The following is a 25,349-nucleotide window of genomic DNA, read 5'->3' as shown; positions in this document are numbered from 1 at the left end:
CGCGGCGGCCGTCACTCCTACCCGCAGCGGCACGCTCCTCGCCCCTCTCCGCTACCCCGGGGAGGTCCGGGAGCTGCCTCCCTGCCGCTACCACGAGCCTGGGCTGCGGGTAGCCGCCGCTTGGAACTTTGGGCTCCAGCGTCCCAGCCGCGGAGAGTTCGGGGTGCTTTGCGCGCACGCCCCAGCGGCGAGGGGTCTGAGGGATGGTGAGCGCAGCTCTGGGCTGGGAGCGCCCAGCAGGCGTGAGTGTGTCCGCGGACCGGCTGCCGTCCTTAGTGCCCTCCGCATCCCCCAAGTGATGGGAACAAGGGCCCGCCCAGGGAACCGCTGTCGCCGTACCGCCCCCTTGCTCGCCCCCAGCGCGCGGAGTCACCCAGGCACACCCCCGGCACCCTGTGCCTGCTCTCCAGAAGTGCTGCCGCTGCCTTTGCCGCCGGCGCGGGTGGCCAGCTGTTGACTGGGCTCGCCGATAGACGGAGAAGCACTTTTCGGCTCGCCCTAATCCGTTCTCACACCCCAACTTTGCCGCCGCTCCGGCCCTCGCCGCGGCGCTCGGGCGCACAGTGTGGGGGCGCACGCCGGGAGGCTTGGAGAGATCGCGGAGGAAGGAAACCGCACAACTGCTCTTCTGCCTCGGCTCTTTGTTGTTCGCTTTGGATGGTCCTTGGAAGTGGCCGAGCCGCCTCGGAAACCCTGGCGCCAGAGAAGGCAAACCTTGGAATCCTTAGTTTGCAAAGGGCTCTGAGATATTGACAAGCGCCCGGAAAGGTGGACCAGTAATTGCCCTGAAAAGTCCTGGCGGATTGACCCACGTTGCTTATATTAAGCCTTTGTGTGTAGTGTGTGTGGTGTGTGGCTTCATAAATTTGGGGAGCTCATTTTTACCCCCTCCTCTTGGCATGAGACTGAATGCAGGATCCACCCAAGGACAATGATCGCGGAGCCTGCTCACTTTTACCTCTTTGGATTCATATGTCTCTGTTCAGGTAACCCCGCGTCGTCTTTCTTCACCCTTCATTCCCCCCTTCCCGAATCAACCCCGAGCTGAATTTTGGCGACCTCTGCCTCCTTCCAAGGCCGGAGGGGCCCGACCCCTGGCAGGAGTTTTAGACGAAAGGGTTCTTAGACGGTACTTTGTGCTGTCCTTACTCCCCCATCCCCCAAGACCCTCCAAGCCTTTTTGCAGACCTAGGCCTTTTGCCAAGTTCGAGGCACGCCCAGATCTCTCCGGGCAAACGCACGTCTGAGCGCGGGGTGGAAGAGACAGCGGGTGGCGGTGAGCTTGGGCCCTGAGGATGAGCCAAAGTCAGTCCGATGGCTCGGCCGCGTCCCTGGGGAAGGGAGCTGTGCGCCCAGGGAGCGGTAGCCCAGAAACCCGTCAGGATTTCTGAACCTGGTCGTGCTATTCGCCCCTCCTCTTCCGAGCAAACGGGTTATTAGTAGTTGTTTTATGTAACCAAAGTCTGTAATTAAATTCGATGCTGAAGAAACTTCAGGAAATAACTCCTTCTTACGGTAGGATATAAACTAGCCACTCTGGCTGGCTGAGTTTAGAAGGGAAACAGGCGGTTGCAAGTATCAGAAAGGGAACACTTAGTTGCCTGGGAATATTCATTGGCAAGGGAAAACTGAAGGGTGGGTTTAGGATTTGGGGGATTCATTATATAGTATGGAAACTCTTCATATGAACCGTTGGAAGGATGCTGCAGTGGGGTACGTCTGACCGTAAGAGTGTACAATGCATCTGCACTTACCAATAGTTTTCTGACACTCCCTAAGACACTTTTAGTATGGGGGAACAGAGCCACGACTCAACTTTTCTTTCTTTCTTTTTGGTAGATTCTGGTTTCAATCAAGGATCCGATTTCAGGCCTTAAAACACACCACACACACACTCACACTGCACCACACACACGCGCGCGCGCGCACACACACATACACACACACACACGCACTGCACCTCAGGGAATTCTTTAGTCCTGTACTGAGCTTCAAGTTGCATCAAGGCCTGTAGGTTAGAGTCACTCAGTTTCCGTGATTATGAAACAGTTTTGAAAGGTTGGTTTGAGATTTTTGTGGTCTATGGCTATAGTTTATTTTGAAGAAGGATTTTACTTAAGGAAATATGTAAAAGAAAAACATACATCAGCCAGATGATAGCGAATAAACCCTTAAAATAGTTTCAGCCCACGAGATATGCTTTCTGACTAAAAGGAACCTTTGCAATGAAACTAAATGAGGAATTCATTAAATTGTTACTCCTTTGAAGAAAACAAAAAACTGAAGTTTTCATATATGTCACGATGGAAGATGAATAGATGAAACCAACTCTTTGGGGCCACCTCTTCTTTCTTCAGTTTCCCCTTTCTCTACTGTAGTTTTTTTTTTTTTTTTTTTTTCCTTCTTAGTTCGCAGGTCTGAATGATTGAAAAGTTCCCCACCCACAGGACCTGGCCAGGATGCAAATCAGAAACATTCAGATCTGATCTCTCTATTTGTCTGTCTTTGCTGCGTCTCCCCCTAGTTTAATTTACAGCTTCAGATACCTTTGAGGTTTTTGTTGATTCACCTTCTCAGTTAAAGTTTATTCACGTGTGTAAAGTGAAGTGTCAGTGTGATAAATGACTGGAGAGCCAGATTACTGAAGATAGGAGGATTAATGGTCATTAGTCACTGTTTGAGCTGAGTTTGTATATGTTGGGACATTTTATCATGGCTGTAGATTAAAGATAGGGTCACACTAATAAGGTATCACTGAAAGCTGGTCACGTCAGCTTGGGAATTCTCTGTCTTCACTTGGAGAAATATCTTGGAGTGTGTGTACTGTCCTCTCAGATTTTGTAATTTGATGAGTACCTAGTATTGGAGATTTGTAGTTGAAATAGATATAAATCATTTAGACCTGAAATGATTTCTGGCTTTGTTTTTCTAAGTTAATTTTCCACTGAAGTCACTGATGATTTTCATAAGTCTTAAATTTTCTAATAGGTGTGGTCATCTACTTTGTTGGCAGGGTCAGAGGTGTGTCCTTGTAAGATGCTCTCTCATATTTAACCTGAAGCTGTTCCTAGCTCTTCCGCTGACTTTAACTCCTGCTGTGCATTTGAACTTGGGGAGGCCAAATTACTGGTCTGCTGAGAAGATTTCATGAGAGTGTGCTATTCTAAAGCCATCCTATTGATTTGAGTAAACCTTCACAAAACTCAGATAAGTAAGTCGAGTTGGGCGTGCTCAAGACACCTGGACAGGGAATGAATGAAGTTCTTGAAAGATTGTGTTTCATATCTTGCCTCAAGCCTAAGATCACAGTCTATCACTTGTTAATGGAGTGTATTTAAGAGAAATGTGGTGAGTTTAAATAAATCAAAGTGTACCGAGGGGCTAAGGGACCTTCAACAAGATTTAACCTGTAAAAGCATCTATTGGTTGTCAGTTCTTTTTTTTCTTTTTTTTTTTTAACCTGGCTGCCAACTTAACAAAGTCCAATAGTTTTCTTCAAACAGATTATACACTTCATGTTGATGTGTTGATATCATACTTAACATCAAATATTATATGTTTGCTTTTTGTACTTTTTATTACACTAATGCTACAATATATAACTTTTTATTCTAGGAAACTAAGATTTTCAAAAAAATAATTATTTCTTCAGAAATACTTTTTTACAGTGAGTTTCTTTCGTGTCTGTATACCTCATTTCTTTTCTATGGAGAGCTAGACTTTTGGTGAGGGGAGCAGATGAAATAGCACTGGGGAAAAAAAAAGAAACAACGACCTGTGTGATCTCTCAGGATCTGATTCTAAACATTGTTTCCTTCTTTATGGACTTCCCCTCCTCAACTCCATTTGCTAAAACCTGCTTTTAAGTGAAAAAAGTGATTGAATTTCAGTTCAGACTTATGATGAGATATGAACTTCAAATGAAGTGGAAATTCACTAGTCCTATCTTTCTGCTTTTGCTGGGGGGGGGGGGGGGGAGGGACATTTTTGGGAGTTTCACTCTGTAATCCACTTATCTGGGTCTATGGTCTCTCTCTAACTGGAAGATTCTTTGGCAATTCTGGTAATTCCTTATTTTAAAATAAACTTGTTAGCTTTTAAATATACTTGCCTGAACACTGTGACATCTTTGAAAGCATACGATTTCTTGATAATGGGCCCTCTAATTCGTGAGATAATTGCAATTAAAATGTCTCAGAACAGTAAGTTTATCTGAAATTTTCCTTTAGTCTTCACTATGACAAATGAAATATTCTTGTGTGAGTTAGTGATACGAAACGCTAAACTTCAAACCTGTAATCACAGTTATTTGTTTATTTATTTTACATGGATAGGTACAATTTAAAATACTGGGCAAGAGGTATACAATTGGCTGGGAAATTTAGAATAATAGCTTGCCAGTGAAGATTGTAAATAGTTGAGTCTGTATCATTTTCTGTGTTTATAAGCGATGCTAGAGTAATGCTCATGTTAATTTCTGGCTTTTGAAAAATGTTTAATTCTGAAAACAAAACTACAGCTATCTTGACTGCTTGATTTCTTATGGGAAAAATACAAGGCAATAAAAATTTTACTCAAAATTAGGCCTTAGGTAATCTTAAATAAATTAAGAAATTTGGTAATAAGAAAGGAAAAAAAAAAACAGTAGAAGCAGAAGTCTAGAGAAGTACAGTAGAAGAACCAGATTCAGAATTAATCTATAATTAAGTTTTAAGCTATAGGAGGAGGAGTGGCAGTAGATAGAGCAGCCAAATCTGAGTGCGCCCCTCTGACCACACACAGGACAGGAAGCAAACCTGAAAAGTGGACTCTTGAAAAATTGATGTCAAGGTATATGCTGTCTGTTTAACAACTATATAAAGAGCTACAGTGTTTTTAAGAACTGAGTAGTTTGGAAGATGGAATCATTTGGAAACAAAGGAGTAGTCTAAATCTTTAAAGAATTCATATAATTTTTTAAAAGCTGCTAATTTAATAAGACTTTAGAATATTGATTGCCTCAGTTTATTTAGTGGAGTGAAAAGCTAAGTAGTTACCTTCTGTATCACAATGTTTTTGCTTAGAGGAGACCAGTAGAGCGAAAGAAAGAAATAATAATAATAAAAAAAATGAGATCATGTTCAAATTCTGGGGTACCCTAAGAAACTTTATGCTGGTGACTACTACCGTGGCTATGAAGATATGACTATGATTTGTTGAACATTCACCATTATCATGTTTAATGCTTGTAAGAACCCTATGATGTAGGTGCTATTATTAGTAAAATATTACTTTCTCTGTGTTTTATAGTTGTGTTTTATAGTTATAACATCATAGAGATGTTAGGAGATACAGATGAGAGGGGATTTGAACCAAGTTGATTCCAAAACCCTTAACCACTGTGCACTTTCTGAGTTGAAAGAGAGAAATGAAGGATTTAAAAGAAGAAAGATTATAGTTCAGTCATTGTTTAATTTTAAAGCATGTCCACCAAATCTACCCAAACAAGACTGTGGTTTGAACACTTGAGAATTTGGAAGGGAAGCTTTTCTTATCCTGCCATTAAGTAAACGATATTCAAATTTTTAGATCACCAGGTAAGACAATGATTCTTTACCCTCAGTCAACTGGCATCCAGCCTTTATCATGTCTGCATTTTCTGGCATGCTTAAAAATAGAGACTGAACAGAAGTCAAAACAATGACTTCTGGTGACGTGGAAACACACAATTCCACGTTGTATTTTGAAAAATGAATGCCATCCTCATTCATGCACACTTGAGGAAAGATTTTGTTCCGAGTCCCAAGGCAAATAATTGGTGCTTATCAGGGAAGAGCCTGTGGAGAAGCAATCATTTCCCCTGGGGTTGCTTTTTCCTCTCTGGGTTGGGCATGGGCTGGTGGTCATTTAGTAGCAGATGAGCCTTCTGCTTGACTGCTGTTCACAGATGACTCACTTCATGGTTACTGATCATGGAAGGGTGTTGTGTGTTAATACCTGGTTGATCAGCTGGTTGGAAACTGTTTATGCATAGCCAATAAAGTTGCCATCCTGTGGAGATCAAAGGCCACCTCCTTCCTTTACAATTCTGGATTAGGATGGTTTCCTTTCCCCCTTCTCCCCCTACCTTTAGCCCTTTTCTTCAATCTTGCTGTTGAAGGAAAGGAGGAAAAAAGATTATCTGTAGTGTACAGGAAGATAGCTTTGATCCCCACTCCATTGCCTCTCTCTTTCTCTCTTTAGCCATCCAAAAGGCTATTTCTAATGCTAGAAGGTGTCATGTTGCTTGCTTCATGGGGGAGCTCAATCTCCTTTTGCTTAAACCAAAACAGACTGTTACAAATTCCCTTACTTCTGTGATTTTACTTGGCTTCCAAACGTCTTACAGCAATGTTGTTCCACACATAAAACAATATTTTGAACAGCATGACTGTGCATATCTTTCAGACTTCGTTCAGCGAGAGAAGTACCTTACCTCTTTGGTGTTCACAGCTGTCCATGGCTTAGAGCCAGAAAAGAATATCTGTTTATTTTCTTTAATTAACTTATTTTATTAAAGGAGGAGAGTGTATAGAAGGTAAACAATGGTAGACATGGTTCTTGGATTGTGAGTTTGATGCCGAATAGTCTGTAGGCCTAATGCCTGTCACCTAGTTTGACAGGTAAATGAACCACTAAAAAGCACCACCAATGGATACAAGCAAATGTCAGCAGAGCAGTGTGGTTCTGCCTTAAGTGGGGATATATATTTTTTTGTATCCAGTGAGTGGTTTATATGCAGCATATTGGAAGTAGTAATAATACAGTATATTTCTGGGACCTTTTTTTTTTTTTTGATCACATTAGTCTCCCATATTAGAAAACATATTTTTAAAGCAATTCTGGCAAGTTGTAGCTCATGGTTCAGCCCAGTTCAGTCGCTCAGTCATGTCCGACTCTTTGCGACCCCATGAATCGCAGCACACCAGGCCTCCCGGTCCATCACCAACCCCTGGAGTTCACTCAGACTCACGTCCATCGAGTCAGTGCTGCCATCCAGCCATCTCATCCTCTGTCATCCCCTTCTCCTCGTGCCCCCAAAATGCCCTTGATTGGATTTCAGAAAGTGTTAAGTTCAAGGTATAGGTCACCTATGCCTGTGTTCAGCTTATCTGTACATGCTTTGAAAACCAGGGACAGCTTATCCACAGTCAGCCATGAAAGGAGCATGGCGTCTGGAACTTTCTCTCAGCTATTTGCAAGAGGTGTTAGTGGAAGAGAGTCAGGAGACCCGTCTTCCATGGGGCTTGGTTCTTGGTAAAAACACAAAGAAGAATCTTGAGTTCTCACCTGCTGCAAGAGAGTTTATTGAAGATTAAGAGAGAACAGAGAAAACACCTCAAGAGAGAGGTGGGCCAAGGCCTAGGGAGGCAGCGGCCCATAGCGCTGAGGTGTAGAGTTTTTAATCCAGCTGGTCATTGATTGACAGTCTTAATTGACAGCTGCAGGTTTTATAACCAGAGGCTGTGATGTGCATGTTCTTCCTATAATTCAGCCTATTAAAATTAGATATATGTATTCATAGAATATTTATGAACATTTAAGGAGCCCAATGAAACAAAGGTTATCTAAGGACATAATAGCTAGTGTGAGGCATGCGTGAGTACCAGAATGGGGCACAAATCCTTCCAGTTGGCTAGTGGGGGATTTTTTCCGGTCCCCTGACCGTTTTAGAGTACTGATGCCGTGTTTGGGGCAGCATTGGTTAATAGCTTTTGGATATGGCAGCTGACTTGGATGCCTCTAGTGGCTCATGGCTAACTTTCTGTCTGACAGAGGTTCTGCTAAACAATATAAGAGACCAAGTTTGTATCCCTGAAACACTCTGTGTATTCTTGTTTTTTATTTTATTATTTTTGACTATACCATACAGCTCATGGGAACTTAATTCCCTGACTGGGGATTGAACCCAGGCCCTCAGCAGTGAAAACAGAGAGTCCTAAGCGCGGGAATGACAGGGAGTTCCCTATAGATTCTTCTTTTACTGTGAGGAAAATTATTGTAGAAGTAATAAAATCGTTACATATGACCTTTTAGTAGTTTAAAAATTTTTAAGGCATATGTTATCTCTCTCTTGATTTAGCTTAAATTTCAATGAAAATAATAAAAGATATGCTTCTATGACCATCAGATTCTTTGTAGTGCGTTATGTATGGTCATAACTTATGCACCATTATGGAAAAAAAAAGGTCAACTTGGTAAGCTCATTCCTGGTTATTAGCAGAAGAGGAGACAGAGGCTAGGTTTTATTTTTTCTCCACCCATGTGACCGAGGCCCTTTTCTGTCATTAGCAATCCCTGGTAGAATTTAAAAAAAAAATAGGACCAATGAGTGAGTGAATCAGGCTATACTTGTCTGTTTCAAGATTATTTGGCATCAGATGGTACTAATGAGGTACTTTCTCAAAATTTAAATCTCACAACTTCAATAACATGCATACTCTGTTTTCTGTACTAGCACGTGATTGTTTTCTTTCAATAATGATATTCTAGGTTTTAGTTTGGTTAAAAGTGTCTGCCTTCAATTCCTTTCCTATATAACTGAAATATAAAATGTATACTTTTTAGTCTTACTGATCTAAAGCTGATTTTGTTTACTCAGGCTTGACTTAAAAGGCAGTCTTCTATTACTCGGAAACTTCACTAAAATGGTGTTTGTTCATATATCAAAGTGTTAAAATGCATTTGTAAGTGTTAACTGCACACCTCTGGGTAACTTTAAACTACTTCAGTTGCCTGGATTGGGAAGTAATTTCAGTATTTCCAGACCATTCAATTAGCAAGTTGTCTGACTAAAGTAAACTGGCTTGTACAGCCTGTGAGAGATAGACTCATCTGTTTTTCTCCCTCATATTTGAAAAGAAGTGAACATTTCCTTAGCAATCTGGTGTTAAGTTTGGAATTGGAATTTGCTTAAATTAATGAACTTAGTATATTGCCAAAACCTAAAGATGTAGAAAGAAAATGGGAGATGGGCAGAAGCTTGGATACTGCACAGAGAGGAGGGGCATTTCACTGACAAGATTGTTGCTTTTCATCAGCTAATAATTTGGAATTAATAGATGCATCATGAAGGCACTTTTATTTAGATTAAGTATGTCCCGAGAGGAGCCCTGCAGTATTTGGTCTTTTTCTCTTGCTAAGCATCATTCCATCCCAGGAACTCATTCTTTCCTAGGACCCCATATTCAAAATTACCCTTTCACCATTTTGTATTTGATATGTTGAACAAAGTCCTTTAATAACCACACATAGTTATTAAATATATATATATAGATATATACACATACATATATAGCCTGATAATGAAAAAATAATTAAATGATGAGGTATGGATCCAAATATGTATACTGAATCTGAAGGCTAGGAATCAATATCTCTAATAATAATTATTATAAAGTCTAAACATATAAAGTTATGGGCTGGCACAGTGCTCACACATCTTACTTGATTCCACATTGAGAATGAAGGCATGGCTGTTATCCCTGCCTATCAGTATGGAAAAAGGAGGCTCAGAAAAGTTTACTTCCTTGATTGGTCACTCACATAGGATGGTGGAGTCATAATTTGAAACCAGTCTGATCCCAGAATTTCGGGTCTTCACCATTATACACACTACACTGTTCCTTTCTGGGAAAATGACTGTAGATGAAACAGTATAAAATGTGTAAATATAACAAGGCCAAGATGCTTTTTTTGTGAGGGAGCTTGCTTGTGCTACCAGGCTGTTTTAGTTCCCTTTTAGATGATGGATTTTTCTGGTATATTTCATTGTCTGTTGCCCTCTTCTGCTTGTCAAACTATAAGTAACAAAAGAGAGTGCAACCCTGATAATATACATGATAAGATCACAGAAATATAAGTGCACCCCCATAACATGATCTGATGGAATTCAGTGTGTTCAGTTTGTGGAGTAAGTTTGAGATATTAATAGTAAAAACCAAGCAGGGTTTCCCTGGTGGCTCAGCAGTAAAGAATTGCTTGCAGTGCAGGAGCCTTGGTTCGGTCTTGGGTCTGGAAGATCCCCTGGAAAACGAAATGGCAACCCACTTCAGTATTCTTGTTGGCAAATCCCATGGACAGGGGAGCCTGATGGGCTCAAATTCTTGGGATCGCAAGAGTGTTTATTTGAATTTGAAAATAGTGTGATTAGTAATATGATATATAAAATATATTAGGCAACAGCTTGGTTAGAATCTGTGATTCAGTTCAGTTCAGGTGCTCCGTGTGTCCGACTCTCTGACCCCATGAACCGCAGCATGCCAGGCCTCCCTGTCCATCATCAACTCCTGCAGTTTACCCAAACTCATGTCAGTTGAGTCGGTGATGCCATCCAACCATCTCATCCTCTGTCGTCCCCTTCTCGTCCTGCCCTCAATCTTTTCCAGGATCAGGATCTTTTCAAATGAGTCAGCTCTTCGCATCAGATGACTAAAGTATTGGAGTTTCAGCTTGAACATCAGTCCTTCCAATGAACATCCAGGACTGATCTCCTTTAGGATGGACTGGTTGGATCTCCTTGCAGCCCAAGGGACTCTCAAGAATCTTCTCCAACACCACAGTTCAAAAGAATCAATTCTTCAGCACTCAGCTTTCTTTATAGTCCAACTCTCACATCCATGCATGACTACTGGAAAAACCATAGCCTTTACTAGATGGACCTTTGTTGACAAAGTAATGTCTCTGCCTTTTAATATGCTGTCTAGGTTGGTTATAACTTTCTTTCCGAGGCATAAGCGTCTTTTAATTTCATGGCTGCAGTCACCATCTGCAATAATTTTGAAGCCCAGAAAAATAAAGTTAGCACTGTTTCCACTGTTTCCCTATCTATTTGCCATGAAGAGATGGGACTGGATGCCATGATCTTAGTTTTCTGAATGCTGAGCTTAAAGCCAACTTTTTCACTCTCTTCTTTCACTTTCATTAAGAAGCTCTTTAGTTCTTCTTCACTTTCTGCCATAAGGGTGGTGTCATCTGCATATCTTAGGTTATTGATATTTCTCCCAGCAATCTTGGTTCCAGCTTGTGCTTCCTCCAGCCCAGCGTTTCTCATGACGTACTCTGCATATAAGTGAAATAAGTAGGGTGACAATATATAGCCTTGACGTACTCCTTTTCCTATTTGGAACCAGTCTGTTGTTCCATGTCCAGTTCTGTTGCTTCCTGACCTGCATACAGGTTTCTCAAGAGGCAGGTCAGGTGGTCTGGTATGCCCATCTCTTTCAGAATTTTCCACAGTTTATTGTGATGCACACAGTCAAAGGCTTTGGCATAGTCAATAAAGCAGAAATAGATACTTTTCTGGAACTCTCTTGCTTTTTCTATGATCCAGCAGATGTTGGCAATTTGATCTCTGGTTCCTCTGCCTTTTCTAAAACCAGCTTGAACATCTGGAAGTTCATGGTTCATGTATTGCTGAAGCCTGGCTTGGAGAATTTTGAGCATTACTTTACTGGCATGTGAGATGTGTGCAATTGTGTGGTAGTTTGATCATTCTTTGGCATTGCCTTTCTTTGGGATTGGAATGAAAGCTGATCTTTTCCAGTCCTGTGGCCATTGCTGAGTTTTCCAAATTTGCTGGCATATTGAGTGCAGCACTTTGATAGCATCATCTTTCAGGATTTGAAACAGCTCAACTGGAATTCCGTTACCTCCACTAACTTTGTTCATAGTGATGCTTCCTAAGGCCCTCTTGACTTCACATTCCAGGATGTGAAGGCTCTAGGTGTGTGATCACACCATCGTGATTATCTGGATGGTGAAGATCTTTTTTCACAGTTCTTCTGTGTATTCTTGCCACCTCTTCTTAATATCTTCTGCTTCTGTTAGGTCCATATCATGTCTGTCCTTTATTGAGCCCATCTTTGCATGAAATGTTTCCTTGGTATCTCTAATTTTCTTGAAGAGATCTCCAGTCTTTCCCATTCTGTTGTTTTCGTCTATTTCTTTGCATTGATCGCTGAGGAAAGCTTTCTTATTTCTACTTGCTCTTCTTTGGAAGTCTGCATTCAAATGGGTATATCTTTGCTTTTTTCCTTTGCTTTTTGCTTCTCTTCTTTTCACAGCTATTTGTAAGGCCTCCTCAGACAGCCATTTTGCCTTTTTGCATTTCTTTTTCTTGGGGATGGTCTTGATCTCTGTCTCCTGTACAATGTCAGGAACCTCCGTCCATAGTTCATCAGGCACTCTGTCTATTAGATCTAGTCCCTTAAATCTATTTCTCACTTTCACTGTATAGTCATAAGGGATTTGAGTTAGGTCATACCTGAATGGGCTAGTGGTTTTCCCCACTTTCTTCAATTTAAGTCTGAATTTGGCAATAAGGAGTTCATGATCTGAGCCACAGTCAGCTCCCAGTCTTGTTTTTGCTGACTCTGTAGGGCTTCTCCATCTTTGGCTGCAAAGAATATAATCAGTCTGATTTCAATGTTGACCATCTGGTGATGGTCATGTGTAGAGTCTGTCCATGTGTAGAGTCTTCTCATGTGTTGTTGGAAGAGAGTGTTAGCTATGACCAGTACGTTCTCTTAGCAAAACTTTATTACCCTTTGCCCTGCTTCATTCTGTATTCCAAGGCCAAATTTGCCTGTTACTCCAGGTGTTTCTTGACTTCCTACTTTTGCATTCCAGTCCCCTATAATGAAACGGACATCTTTTATTTTTTGTGGGGGGGCGGGCGTGGGGGTGTTACTGTCTATCTGTTCATGGGAAATAGATGGGGAAACAGTGGAAACAGTGTCAGACTTTATTTTTGGGGGCTCCAAAATCACTGCAGATGATGATTGCAGCCATGAAATCAAAAGATGCTTACTCCTTAGAAACAAAGTTATAACCAACCTAGATATCATATTGAAAAGCAGAGATGTTACTTTTCCAACACAGGTCCGTCTAGTCAAGGCTATGGTTTTTCTAGTATTCATGTATGGATGTGAGAGTTGGACTGTGAAGAAGGCTGAGCGCCGAAGAATTGATGCTTTTGAACTGTGGTGTTTGAGAAGACGCTTGAGAGTCTGTTGGACTGCAAGGAGATCCAACCAGTCTATCCTAAAGGAGATCAGTCCTGGGTTTCAATTGGAAGACTGATGCTGAAGCTGAAACTCCAATACTTTGGTCACCTCATGTGAAGAGTTGACTCACTGGAAAAGACCCTGATCCTGGGAGGGATTCGAGGCAGGAGGAGAAGGGCACGACAGAGAATGAGATGGCTGGATTGCTCACCGACTCAATGGACATGAGTTTGAGTGAACTCCGGAAGTTGGTGATGGACAAGGAGGCCTGGCGTGCTGTGATTCATGGGGTCACAAAGAGTTGGACACGGCTGAGCGACTAGACTGAACTGAACTGAACTTATCGCTTTAAAGTTGTATCCTCAGATGGCAAGTTTTTTAGAAATCATACATTGTAGTGTTGGGAAACATGATCCCTATACTGTAATCAACACTCAAAAGTAATACAGTTGTCTTTTTTTTTTTTTAATTTGCACTTTTGCTCTTCTTACTCTTTTAAGTAGATATGTCTCTTTAAGGTTGTTCTGTAATTTCTGAGATGTTGTTTTCTCTACTGAACCCAATAGTCTTCCAAAGTTATTTCCAAATATGCAGGTGGAATGGTACATTTCTGTTCTCATCTGTCTGTCCATAGGTTTATGATTTTTGTTGTTGGTGTTCAGTTGCTAAGTCGTGTCCAACTTTTTGCAGTCAGGCCTATGTCCATGGGAGTCTCTAGGCAACAATACTGGAATACATACATTTATATGAAAATGAACATTTTCCCCAGTTTCCTACCCTTTACCAATAATCGAAATGGTATCATATCTAAAAGTCTCTGTTATATGAGACCTGGGGTCACAACTTTAAAGTTTTTACTCTGTCAAATCTACTTGATAATAAATGTATTTCTATGCATTTACTGCTTTGCAGCCTATCATTCATTTGCATTTGATAATGCTATGTTAATTATTAATGGGGCTTAATAACATTATTTATTCCTCAGTAAGTGACTTTCAATCTTGATTTTCTTGATTACATAAATCAAGATTATCAATCTTGATAATAATGAAAAATTATTGTTAACCAGCTGTCTTCTTTGTTACTCTTAGAGACTTTAAAGCATGTTTCAGACATACCTGATAATGTATAGGAGCTTTTAACACAACATTCAGGTTGTGTACATATAGACAGGAAAGTGAACGTTGAATCACAGGAGTGAATTGTTGGCAGTCGATGAATGAAAGACGTTTTCATATGATGGGAGAAGGGAGAATTACATTTGGGAACTGGTAAGGGGATTTACTTAGTCAGCAAACTCTCCCTGAAATAAGTAGCTTGCCAAAGAGTGTTGAAAGAAAGAACAGAATGTCTTGTTGAGCAAAGTGAATTATTAGAAAGGTGCATCCAGGAGTGGTGACCTGAAAAAAATGATATAACTGTTCGAAGAGATGGATTTTACAGTTACTTATTATGGAATTTCATTTATGACCCTATACTATTTTAAAGGACATTAATAATAGCATTCATTCTTTCGTTCATTTAATCAATCCTACCAGGTAACAAATTATTTTAAAAAAATCTCATTCCTTGCACTTAAGGAAAATATGCTAAATGGTTGATTGCCCAATAGGTAATTTAATACATGAGTGCCTTGTGAGCCTATGCTTGGACCATAAAGAGCTTCTGCCAAGTGGAGAAGAGGTGATAAAAAATAAATTTGATAACCATAATTCTTAGAAACTGAGATACTTACTTTTTGGTATATTCTCTGAGGGTATGTATGCATAGCAGTAGACATATAAATACATTTAAATATAATGATGTTTTATTTTTCTTAACCTATCAGAGAATCATTTGGACAGTATCTTAGAGCAGCTTTATTTCTATGCTTCTACTCTCTCTGCAATATCCTAACAACTATTATTTATCCTACCCTCATTACTTTCTATGACAGGAATTATCTCCTCATATCATAGAAGATTCCATTTATAATTTTTGTGTAAATTTCTGCATTAATTAAGCTAGAATTCAACTCTATTTCCTATTCTACTGAACTCTGTTTTACTCTCCAAACTACCCATGGTAAATTCAGTCCAGTTTCTTCGTGAAACTGTTTTCATTTTGGAGACAGTTAAGCTCTTTTTAAATTTTCCATCCTCTGTACACAAGATATCCATTTTCTTCCAATTTCGTTTCTTTCATAAAGAGTCATTTCACTTGGTTATGTTATTTTGTTGTTATTGTTTTTAATATATATTTTGTCAGTGTCCTAAAGTGTAACATGGATGTTGAGGATCCTGTTTTATTTTTTAGTAAAAATGTAGATAACTTTTAACTTATTCCTAGTGTTCAAATAAAGATTTCATTTAAAAATTCTGTCAGTAGTTAGCAATATAATGCTTTTCTGGATCAGGAGATTTAAAATATATTAGTAAGCTAGATACTTATCTTCCCACCTTCATTTACCGCTGAACCGTCTTCAGACTGCCCTTCCTGGTCTGAAGTCATGATTGTTGGCAAGGAAGATAAGAAAACATTTAATTTGTGAGATTCTCTTTTTCTTTTCTGATAATATTTTATAATGGTTGAAAACAAATGCCAGTACAGGGCCTATGAGAGCAAGGCCCTCTATCAGGTCTAAGGGATGGCTGACTGGATGTTGCCATGGAGATGTGTGGACTTAATGTACATACACTCTCAGAATTTTCAAGAAGAGGCAAAAGTCTATGTTTTAAAGTAAAATCTCCCAGCTGACAAATGGGGACACTTAAGTCCAAATAACAACAACAACAACAACAATAATATGTCATCACAGCAACTGTGACCAACAGATCATCCTTTTGTATTTATAATTTTACATCATCCATCTCATATAGAATGACTTATTTGTTGCTGTTTATTCCTACTCTAAAAACATCAGTATCCCCTCACTCTCTGTTATCTTCAGCATTTTAGAAGCTTTTACTTTTCTGGTATTTGGTCATCCTTACTGTATTGTTACTGGCTAAGTAGTTAGATAATGGTTTATTTATTTAACCAAAAGCTTCTGCCTTTATTGGGAGTTATTTACATTTTACAAACTGTATTTGTTAAGCCAGGAAAAGTGATCAGTTTGACTGTTTATGTTTATTCTTTTGTCTTAAAGCTAACAAACAAAGAAGACAAAACCACAAGTCCTTTGATGAGCTAAGAGTCTCTGATGAACTTGAATAAATAAATATATTCTTGAATAAGAGGGGAAATTATCAACAGAGAGCATCTAAAAGTTTGCTGACTGCTATTAAGAGATACACCACTGTGTTGCATATGAATTACAGGTTGAAGAGGATATTAAGGAAATCTGAAGAAATAGAAGTAAAATTGGGGCTAAGGCTGAATTGCAAAGAAGCCTTTACCTTCTGCATATATTTGCTGTAGGATCATTTCTAAAACCTAGTTTCCCATATTTGTTTTATAATTTATTTTATAGATCATTAGCTGTTTGACAGAAATATTATCAGGAGAGACGCTTAATCTAAAGGGTCAGTAATCACTGCCAATTGAATATTAATGAGAAATGAAAATAAAGCATCTCAGAAATAATTTGTCAGTGAAAATGTTATTTAACTTACAAGATATTGATTTATGCACAGCTTTTAAGAGCATATCTAGCATTTCTGTGAGGAAACTTTGTGCATAATTCATATGTATTTCTAAAATGACATTTGGGGGGTTTCTTTAGGTAACATAAAAATGAGATAGTTTCCTCAGGTGTTCAAGCTATACTGCAAAGCTAAGTACATACGGAGAAACTTTTGTTAACTTAAAAAAACACACACACACACACACACACCCCAAAACCCAAACTGGTCATTTCTTATCAAATCTAAGTAAAATATTCCACTCTGGAGAAATGTCTTGTCTTCATTATGTTTCACTGTAAAGTGGGCAGAATTTCTTTTTTGTCTTCCAACGACTCATCCTGCTGGGAAAATATGGCAGAGTCCCATTGGGGGTCATTAAGAGCATTACTCATGTTAGACATCTATCAGGGGCAGCCCTCCTCATGCTAAATTCTAGAGCCATGGCTTGCGAATAATATGAGATGCTCACAGGCACGAGGCAGGGAATAATGCTGGAGTGGAAGAAGGTCAAGCCACGGGCAGGGGAAGAGGTCAGAAGCAGTAATGTGCCCTGAGCAATGAGAGCTGATTCATCTGAAGCTGGAAACTGTCACCAACATTTCATTGTCCACAGGAGGCATGTTTAAAGATGAGCATCATTTGATGCTGTGAGAAAATAGCTTGCTAATAATAATGGATTCTTCACCCCTTCCATGTGTATTTGGAATTTTTTTCTCTAGTTGAGAACTGCAGCCTTTAAGAAAATGTAGTGAAAACTTATTGGCTAATTTGCCTAAGTCTTGTTGATTTCTGTTGTCTGTTTCTTATCCTTATTCTTTCCATATAAACACTCTTCCTTTTCTGTGAATCACAGAAATGTTATGTGCAATTTATTTTCTTGTGAGAGAATACCTTGTCTTTGGATGTACTGGCGTTATTGATTTGATTATATTGATTGCACACCTGCCTAATTTGGGTTCCTCGCCTATGAACCAAACTTCAGCCTCTTATTCCTCTGAGTCTTCTAATACTGTTTCTCCCTCCCATTGGGACTGCTCTGTCTAAATGTTTCTTTTCCTCCTTTACCTCCCTTTTCCCCCATCCCAACTGCTGTTGGGCCTAATGAATAAATGAGGTGTCTGTTTCTCCAGAAGCAACCCTTTGCCACTCCTTCCACCCATCCAGTGTAGATTTGATGTACTCCTTTTGTGTTTCCCTGGGGTCTTCCCCCGCAGTTCAGTGATAAAGAATCTGCCTGCAATGCAGGAGACCAGGGTTCAGTTCTTGGGTTGGGAAGATCCCCTGGCGAAGAGATTAGCAACCCACTGCAGTATTCTTCCCTGGAGAATTCCATGGGACAGAGGAGTCTGGCAGGCTACAGTCCATGGGGTCACAAAGAGTCAGACAGGACTGAAGCTACTTAGCATGCATGCATGCATTATGTGTTTCCCTAGCAGTCTGCAAAACTGTGACCTTACCCATCATCCTGTGTTTCATTTACTTACCTAGGTCTTCTTTCAAACTAGGAGGCTCTGTATCTACTTAAGTGTTACAACTAACACATTCAGTGAATTAATTAATTTGGTACAAGAATTTATTTGCTTCGACAGGGGTTATAAAAGGAGATAAAATTTCTTGTTTGGAGATAAAATTCCATTCTTTTAGAAACAGACATGTGAGTAATTGGAAAGAGGAAAAACCTAAATTGCCAAATTAGTAAGTAATTTATAAATGGGAGCTCTCAGTAGTTTCTATTTACTGGATCCTACTAAATGGATTGGACAGAATTTTGTATTCTGCCTTTATGTGGAGTTTGTAGGTTTTGCTATGATTTTTCTAGAGACTAACTGTACTTAAGTGAGGGAAGCAAACATGACTTGGGTTTAGACTTGACTGACCCTGACTTTGAATCTGTCACTAAGTAGCTTTTCACCATGCCCTGAGTGAATTAGTTTCTTCACCTATAAAGTGCTGGAATTGAAACTAATATTTAGGTCACTCCCGGGATTTAAATACTGTAGTTTTTAACCCCAGAACAGCATAGTGAGCTAGATTATTTATCCCTGAGTTTTTCATCAGTGTATCTTTCAGTGGAGTATAGTGATTTTAAGGGAATGAGCTTCAGAGTTAAAATGGTACAGAGGTTTGAAATCTGGTCTCATTGCTCCCCAGTCAAGTCACCATAATAGCTCATCTCACTTTTTGTTTTCTTAATCAGTAAAATGGGAATAATAGGGTTGCTGTGAAGGTTAAGTAAGTAAGTGTTTATAACAGTGTTTGACATGTTCTTAAGTCTGTTTAAGTATGAATAGTGTTGTTTTTATTATTATTTTGCTGATTGTCCTCTTTTTAAAGGGAACTGGTTTATGATTGTTGCTTGGTATAGACTCTGATTTAAAAACCCGAAACATAAAAATTATCCCTACAGAGATATCCCTCCAAACCTTAAGACCTCTTACCAGGAATTTAAAAGAACAGCAAATAAATACAAGTAGAAGAAGGGTAGATATTCTTAAGAGAAAACTCAGGGTTAATTTGACAGGTTGGAGACAGATTTCTGGGCAGATTGCCATGCCAATGTGATAGCCATTTCTATCCAAATAAAGCAAAATATATTATTGTTTACTCTGTACAAAAATGCCAACAATTAGAGGTTGTATCAAGTTGCTTTCTCCTCCCCAATTTAAAAAAAAATGTTAATGCCTCTAAGAGGATTAAGAGATTTGCAATTTACTGTGAATTATTTTAATCAGATTAAAGGTCCTCTTTTACTTGGAGTTCAGCTCTTCAGCACTTGGGGAATGGAAGTTTTCCCTTGGAGGGTGGGCTGGTGACAGACACTGGGAAGTGTCAGGGGCAGAGAGCGGTGAGGCCATTTTGGATCCCGTGTCATTCGGGAGGGGGGCAGGCTGGGGAAGTGAAAGGTGAAGTCGGGGCCCAGGAGAGTAGTAGAAGAGTACCAGTAACAAACTTCCCATGTTAAAAATGTTCTTTGAATCCAGCCCCCCTTCTGGACTGCTTAAGTCGTTCCTTCAAGAAACGAAAAACCAAATTAGAAGCATTAATGCTGTGGTACAAAGACCTGATTTTCAGATGAGTCATTGACATAAATTTGGGAGATTGTGTCATTTTTGGAATAATTAGGTGGGTAAGATTTCAGCCTCTTGAGTAATTCATTCAGTTAATAAATAATGACATCACATTCTGTGTGTCTGGCTGGCCGTGCTCTCATCTTGGCACTATCCCTAGCTGTTTTAGAAAGTACCCAGGATTTGTTTTAATCAGGTATGGCAAGACATGCAGACACAGAAATGACTGTCGTGAGGTTTGTACTTAGAAATCCAAGAAACAGGAGGCACAGGCTTCCATGAAGGGACTTTGCTACCTGGAGAAGCACCAGGGTTGGTTGAGAGGCTGAAGGAAGAAGGAGAGAACTTGGGCAAAAGGCTTTCTTGTGGTTTTCATGCGAAAGAGCTAGGAAGGCACAGTATGAAAGCTGAGAAGATTAAGGATTGAATAGTTCCAATGACTTCATCAGGTTGTCAGCCACAGGGAAGGTCTCTAGTTAGGAACAGGGCCTTGGGTGATCAGAGCAGAAGGGCCAGCTGGAATAGGTGGTTCAGCGTGTGGACTCTGGGTTGGTTGCTTTATATTTGAAGAGTATGCCCTTCCGTGAGGGTTCGCTATCTCTAGAAAGTGACTAGCAATCATCTTTCCCAGTCAGCAAGGCCCCAGATGCCAGAGCTTCGAAACAAAAATTAAGAAATTAGAGATAATATACTAGTGAACTGTGTAAACTTGGTTATATTACTTAAGTTTTCTGAGCCTGAGAGTCCGCATCTGATAGTATCTTGAAGAATTTTGAGATTAAATGGAAACAGGCATCATTTTCCTCATAAGAAATATTTAATAAGTAATAGAAGTTCAAAGTCCAAAATGGATAATATATAAATGAACCACTGTTAAGTTTCTGAGACCTAGTGTGTGTGTGCGTGTGCTTAATAAGGTAAAATAGCATGTCTGTTGATGAGACAAGTTGTACATTATGGTACTTATTAAATAAAGACATCATCTCAGGCTCACAATCAGTTCAGTTCAGTTCAGTTCAGTCGCTCAGTCGTGTCCGACTCTTTGCAACCCCATGAATTGCAGCACGCCAGGCCTCCCTGTCCATCACCATCTCTCGGAGTTCACTCAGACTCACGTCCATCCAGTCTGTGATGCCATCCAGCCATCTCATCCTCTGTCATCCCCTTCTCCTCCTGCCCCCAATCCCTGCCAGCATCAGAGTCTTTTCCAATGAGTCAACTCCTCGCATGAGGTGGCCAAAGTACTGGAGTTTCAGCTTTAGCATCATTCCTTCCAAAGAAATCCCAGGGTTGATCTCCTTCAGAATGGACTGGTTGGATCTCCATATTTATGTATAGAACTTTTACCTCCAAACCTTAGCACACAAGAAAGTGAAAGTGAAAGTAAAGTCACTCAGTCCTGTCCGACTCTTTGCGACCCCATGGACTGTAGCCTATCAGGCTTCTCCATCCATGGGATTTTCCAGGCAAGGGTGCTGGAGTGGATTGCCATTTCCTTCTCCAGGGGATCTTCCCGACCCAGGAATCGAACCCAGATCCCCCGCATTGCAGGCAGATGCTTTACCGTCTGAGCCACCAGGGAAGCTTTAGCACACATAAATCTTATAAATATTAGCTCATTGTATCTCTCCATATAAATGTATTTTCTGGGAAAACAGCAAAATATTAGAATAGTGGTATTTAATGCTAATTAAGCATGAGTTAATAGTACTAACATCAGAAGAACTTTGAAGAGAATGGGGAGAGTTGTAGAGAGAACTGGGGGGAGGTTTCATGGCCAGAGGAGCCGTCTGTCTATCTTGCCATGTTGCTCTTGGTTGCAGCATGGCACATCCCTCTTTATATTGCTGTATTTCATCCCGGTCCAGTATTCCCAGTATGCTTGTCACGGCTGCTTACTTGACATGTGCTCACAGTCACTTTCTCAGGAAGCTGCTTTTCCTTCTTTACTCACAGACCCTCTTAAAGGCATTGTACTGTCTTATTTAAAGCACTGTATTAGCATCAGTATTAATTCGTTTCCATAGATATTTAAATGCTGCTTTTTTACCATAGTCTCACATCTCTGTGAGGGATGATCCATGACTGTATTACAGAATTAAGGACCCCAAGTAGTTGCTATTGGAGAAGGAAATGGCAACCCACTCCAGTATTCTTGCCTGGAGAATTCCATGGACAGAGGAGTCTGGTGGGCTACAGTCCACAGGGTCACAAAGAGTCAGACACGACTGAAGCGACTTAGCATAGTAGTTGCTCTGGGCTTCCCTGGTGGCTCAGTGGTAAAGAATCCACCTGCCAGTGCAGGAGATGAGGGTTTGATCCCTGGGTTGGGAAGATCCCCTGGAGAAGGAAATGGCAACCCCCTTCATTATCCTTGCCTGGAGAATCCCATGGACAGAAGAGCTGCAGTCCATGGGGTCATAAAAGAGTTGGACATGACTTAGTGACTCAGCAAACAACAACAACAACCAATAGTTGCTACACACTTAGCACATAGTAGGTAATCAGTAAACATTTGTCTAGTGGACAAAGACTGAACTGACATTTTATCATTCTTAAAAAAAAAAAGTGTATCTAATGAAAAAATAATAAATCCTCCCATAAATGAAAGATAAATAAGGCTATGTTATGTGATATTTTAGCTGTCCTTTATGTAATTTTTTCCATAAATGGAATAGTAGAGAACTCACAATATTTGGGTTTACCTTCAATAGTGCTGAGAAGAGAGATTTAAATGTTTGTTTCTTTTAAGCATCTATAGTGATGAGCTCTATATTTGAGGTTGTAGAGAAACATCTAGAGAATTCAAGAACCTCAAGTTATTAAAAAAGGAAAATGTAAAAACCGATGCATTACTGAAACTCATTCATAAATAGGTGGACATAAAAGATACGGTGCAATTTTCTCTTATGCTTGAGTACTTGCCATTTAAAATAATGATTCCTGGATAAGGTGAGAGACTTCTAAGCACTGGTCATCTGAAGATGGATTTAGTTATGGTCCCTACACATGAAGTTCACATGGTTTGATAATTGAGGAAGCTATATGATAAACCAGAAAGTGATGAAAAAAATACATATGTTGTACTAGAAATGCAAGAAGGGAAAATATACTTCCACCTAGATCAGGAGTACAGAATAATTGAAGTAAGTATTGAAGAATATCCTTTTTTCTGCTTGTTTGCACCTCCCACTAAGCAGAAGAAACACCTATGTGTTAGCAAAAACAAGATAAATTGTGTTGAATGCTGCGGAAACTGGAATTAGTTTGGAATTAGTTACAGATCAAGTGCTGGTAAGGACAAACTTGTAGTCAGAATATGGAGATTCTCTTATTCCATGCTAAGTAGACTGAATTTCATTATGTGGCAGAGGAAAGGTTTTTCGTTAGGAAAAGACCTGCTGTCTTGGGTGGGATAGAAAGATCTCCCAACCAGTGATGGCCAGTGGACTGAACAGGCAGAATACTATAGGCCATGAGAAGGCTTGAAGTGAAAGGCACTCAGTCATGTCTGACTCTTTAAGACCCCAAGGACTCTTTTGAGTCCATGGAATTCTCCAGGCCAGAATACTGGAGTGCCATCCCTTCTCCAAGGGATTTTCCCAACCGAGGGACTGAACCCAGGTCTCCTGCATTGCAGGCAGATTCTTTACCAGAGCCACCAGGGAAGCCCCGAGAAGACTTGGAAGGCTATTAAAATAAGAGGGAGAGATGATACATAAATACAGTATTGATGGAAATGAAGCAAATGGAAAGGTATAGAGCTTTTGGGTAGTGGAATGAATAAATTGAATTGATAGAATATATGCAAGATTAAGGTATTTCATGTGACTCTTAGAAGACTTCCTGGGCTAGGATTTCAGTAATAAGCAAGAACCATTTATTCAGAGAAACAAACTATGATTTGTACATTGGTAGAAGGAGCTTATGATGCCAATGAGTTATCCACTGGAGCATTTTACAATGGCTAAAATGCCAAAAAAAAAAAAAAAAAAAAAAAAGAAAAAAAACCTTCATCTGGATTTGAAGGGAATCTTTAACTTAGAGATACAGCTTTGGGAGAAACCTTGGTGTACGTGGTAAGAGAAGATTCCTCTGTGAGAGGCTAGAAGGTTAGGAGAGAATCAGAAAGAAGAACATAAAATAAAGAGTGCCTTCTGCCTACTTTGTTATTATTATTATTAAGGTTACAGTAATGTGAACCTGTATATACAATTTAGATGGACATATTTTTAAAGGGAAAATGAAAGGAAATGATCATTTCCGAAGCTCAATTTTGAACAGGTTCATCCTTTGATAAGTAGATTGCAATTTCAGCATGCTTCCCAGGGGACTCAGTGGTGAAAAATATATCCAGGAGACCAGGGTTTTATCTCTGGGTCAGGAAGATCCCTTGAAGATTTCCTTGTACTTGTCTGGGAAATCCCAGACAAGGAGCCTGGCGGGCTACAGCCCATGGGGTCACAAAGGAATCAGATATGATTTAGCGACTAAACAACAACAATTAGATTGCAATTTTGATATGCACTGTTGATTTAGGAAAAACATGGAGTCTGGAGTGGATTCAAGTTGTAACTTGAAGCCACAAATATTTGCTGAGTAAGCACCATGTAACATAATCTGGGATAAACACTGGAAACATAAAAGTGATTCAGACAAAGCCTTAGGCCAACGGACACCAGATTGCAGGAACACTGATGTATGATCTTAGATCAGTTTTGTTCTTTGGAATTACAAGTTTTTCTTTCCTTTTTTTTTTTTTAAACTGACTGGTTCACCCTTCTTGCAGGATCTCAGTTTTCCAAACAGGGACTGATCTGTGGGCCCACAGCAGTGAAGATCTGAAATCCTAACCACTAGGCCACTGGGGGACTCCTGGAGTTACAAGCTATTCTAATTTTGAGGTTACAGTGTTGGTTCATGGTCATGGTATATGTATTCAGAAAGACTTTCTGGCAACAAGTGTGGCAAAAACATTATGAAGAAAGATGTTTAAGGGCAGGCCCTTCACGTGGTAATCGAGTGAAGAAATTATAGGCTCACAGAATCCCTTAGTAGGGAGGAAATAGAGAGGTCTGGCCCAATAGATGTCTGTGTGTGGCTACTAAGACAGAAATTCATTTATGTTCACATATTAGGGCCTTAATTCTCTTCTTACTTGCAAAAGTCACCTACTTACTTTAGCAAGGCTAACTAGTTGGTCTTTCCAACTTAAGTCTTATCTTTCAAAGTGCTGTTTCTTCTTCCTATCCTTCTGTCTAAATTAGTACTCAACACATATGAGGCAGGCCAGGCATCAAGTCTAGAGGGACATTTTGGACTCCTATCCCTTCCATGCCATCTTCCAATTTTTCCAGTCTAGGTGAATTGACCTTTCTCTGTCCTACTGTGCTCGTCTGGTATGCCTTATTATAGGAATGTATAAATTTTATTGTATTATATTATTTGTTGCCAGTGTCAGATTCTGAATAATTTGAGGCCAAAGAGAATTTTTTTTTTTTCTTCTTCATCTGTATATGCCCTGGAACTCGACAGTATTTTTCAGTTCAACCTGAATGCTTCATGTATTCAGCCAACATTTAGTTACATGGTCCATGCGAAGCGTAAAATAACAAATCACGGGTACTATATTCATTTATTCTTTATTGAAG

The 25,349-nt window shown here is 39.9% G+C and overlaps 1 protein-coding gene across 1 annotated transcript in view; it reads left to right on the top strand.

Annotated features, from left to right (window-relative positions):
• Nucleotides 1-931: 931 nt before the first annotated feature.
• Nucleotides 932-25,349, top strand: part of ROBO1 (roundabout guidance receptor 1) — a 448,749-nt gene continuing 424,331 nt past the window's right edge. The window contains exon 1 of the mRNA XM_052649948.1: nucleotides 932-986. Coding sequence (XP_052505908.1) covers nucleotides 932-986 — 55 coding nt within the window. The remainder of the gene's footprint in view (nucleotides 987-25,349) is intronic.

Source organism: Budorcas taxicolor, chromosome 1, assembly GCF_023091745.1.
Source record: "Budorcas taxicolor isolate Tak-1 chromosome 1, Takin1.1, whole genome shotgun sequence".
NCBI classification, from domain to species: domain Eukaryota; kingdom Metazoa; phylum Chordata; class Mammalia; order Artiodactyla; family Bovidae; genus Budorcas; species Budorcas taxicolor.
Note: the sequence above shows the minus strand (reverse complement) of the source record. Positions and strands in the feature narration are given on the sequence as shown.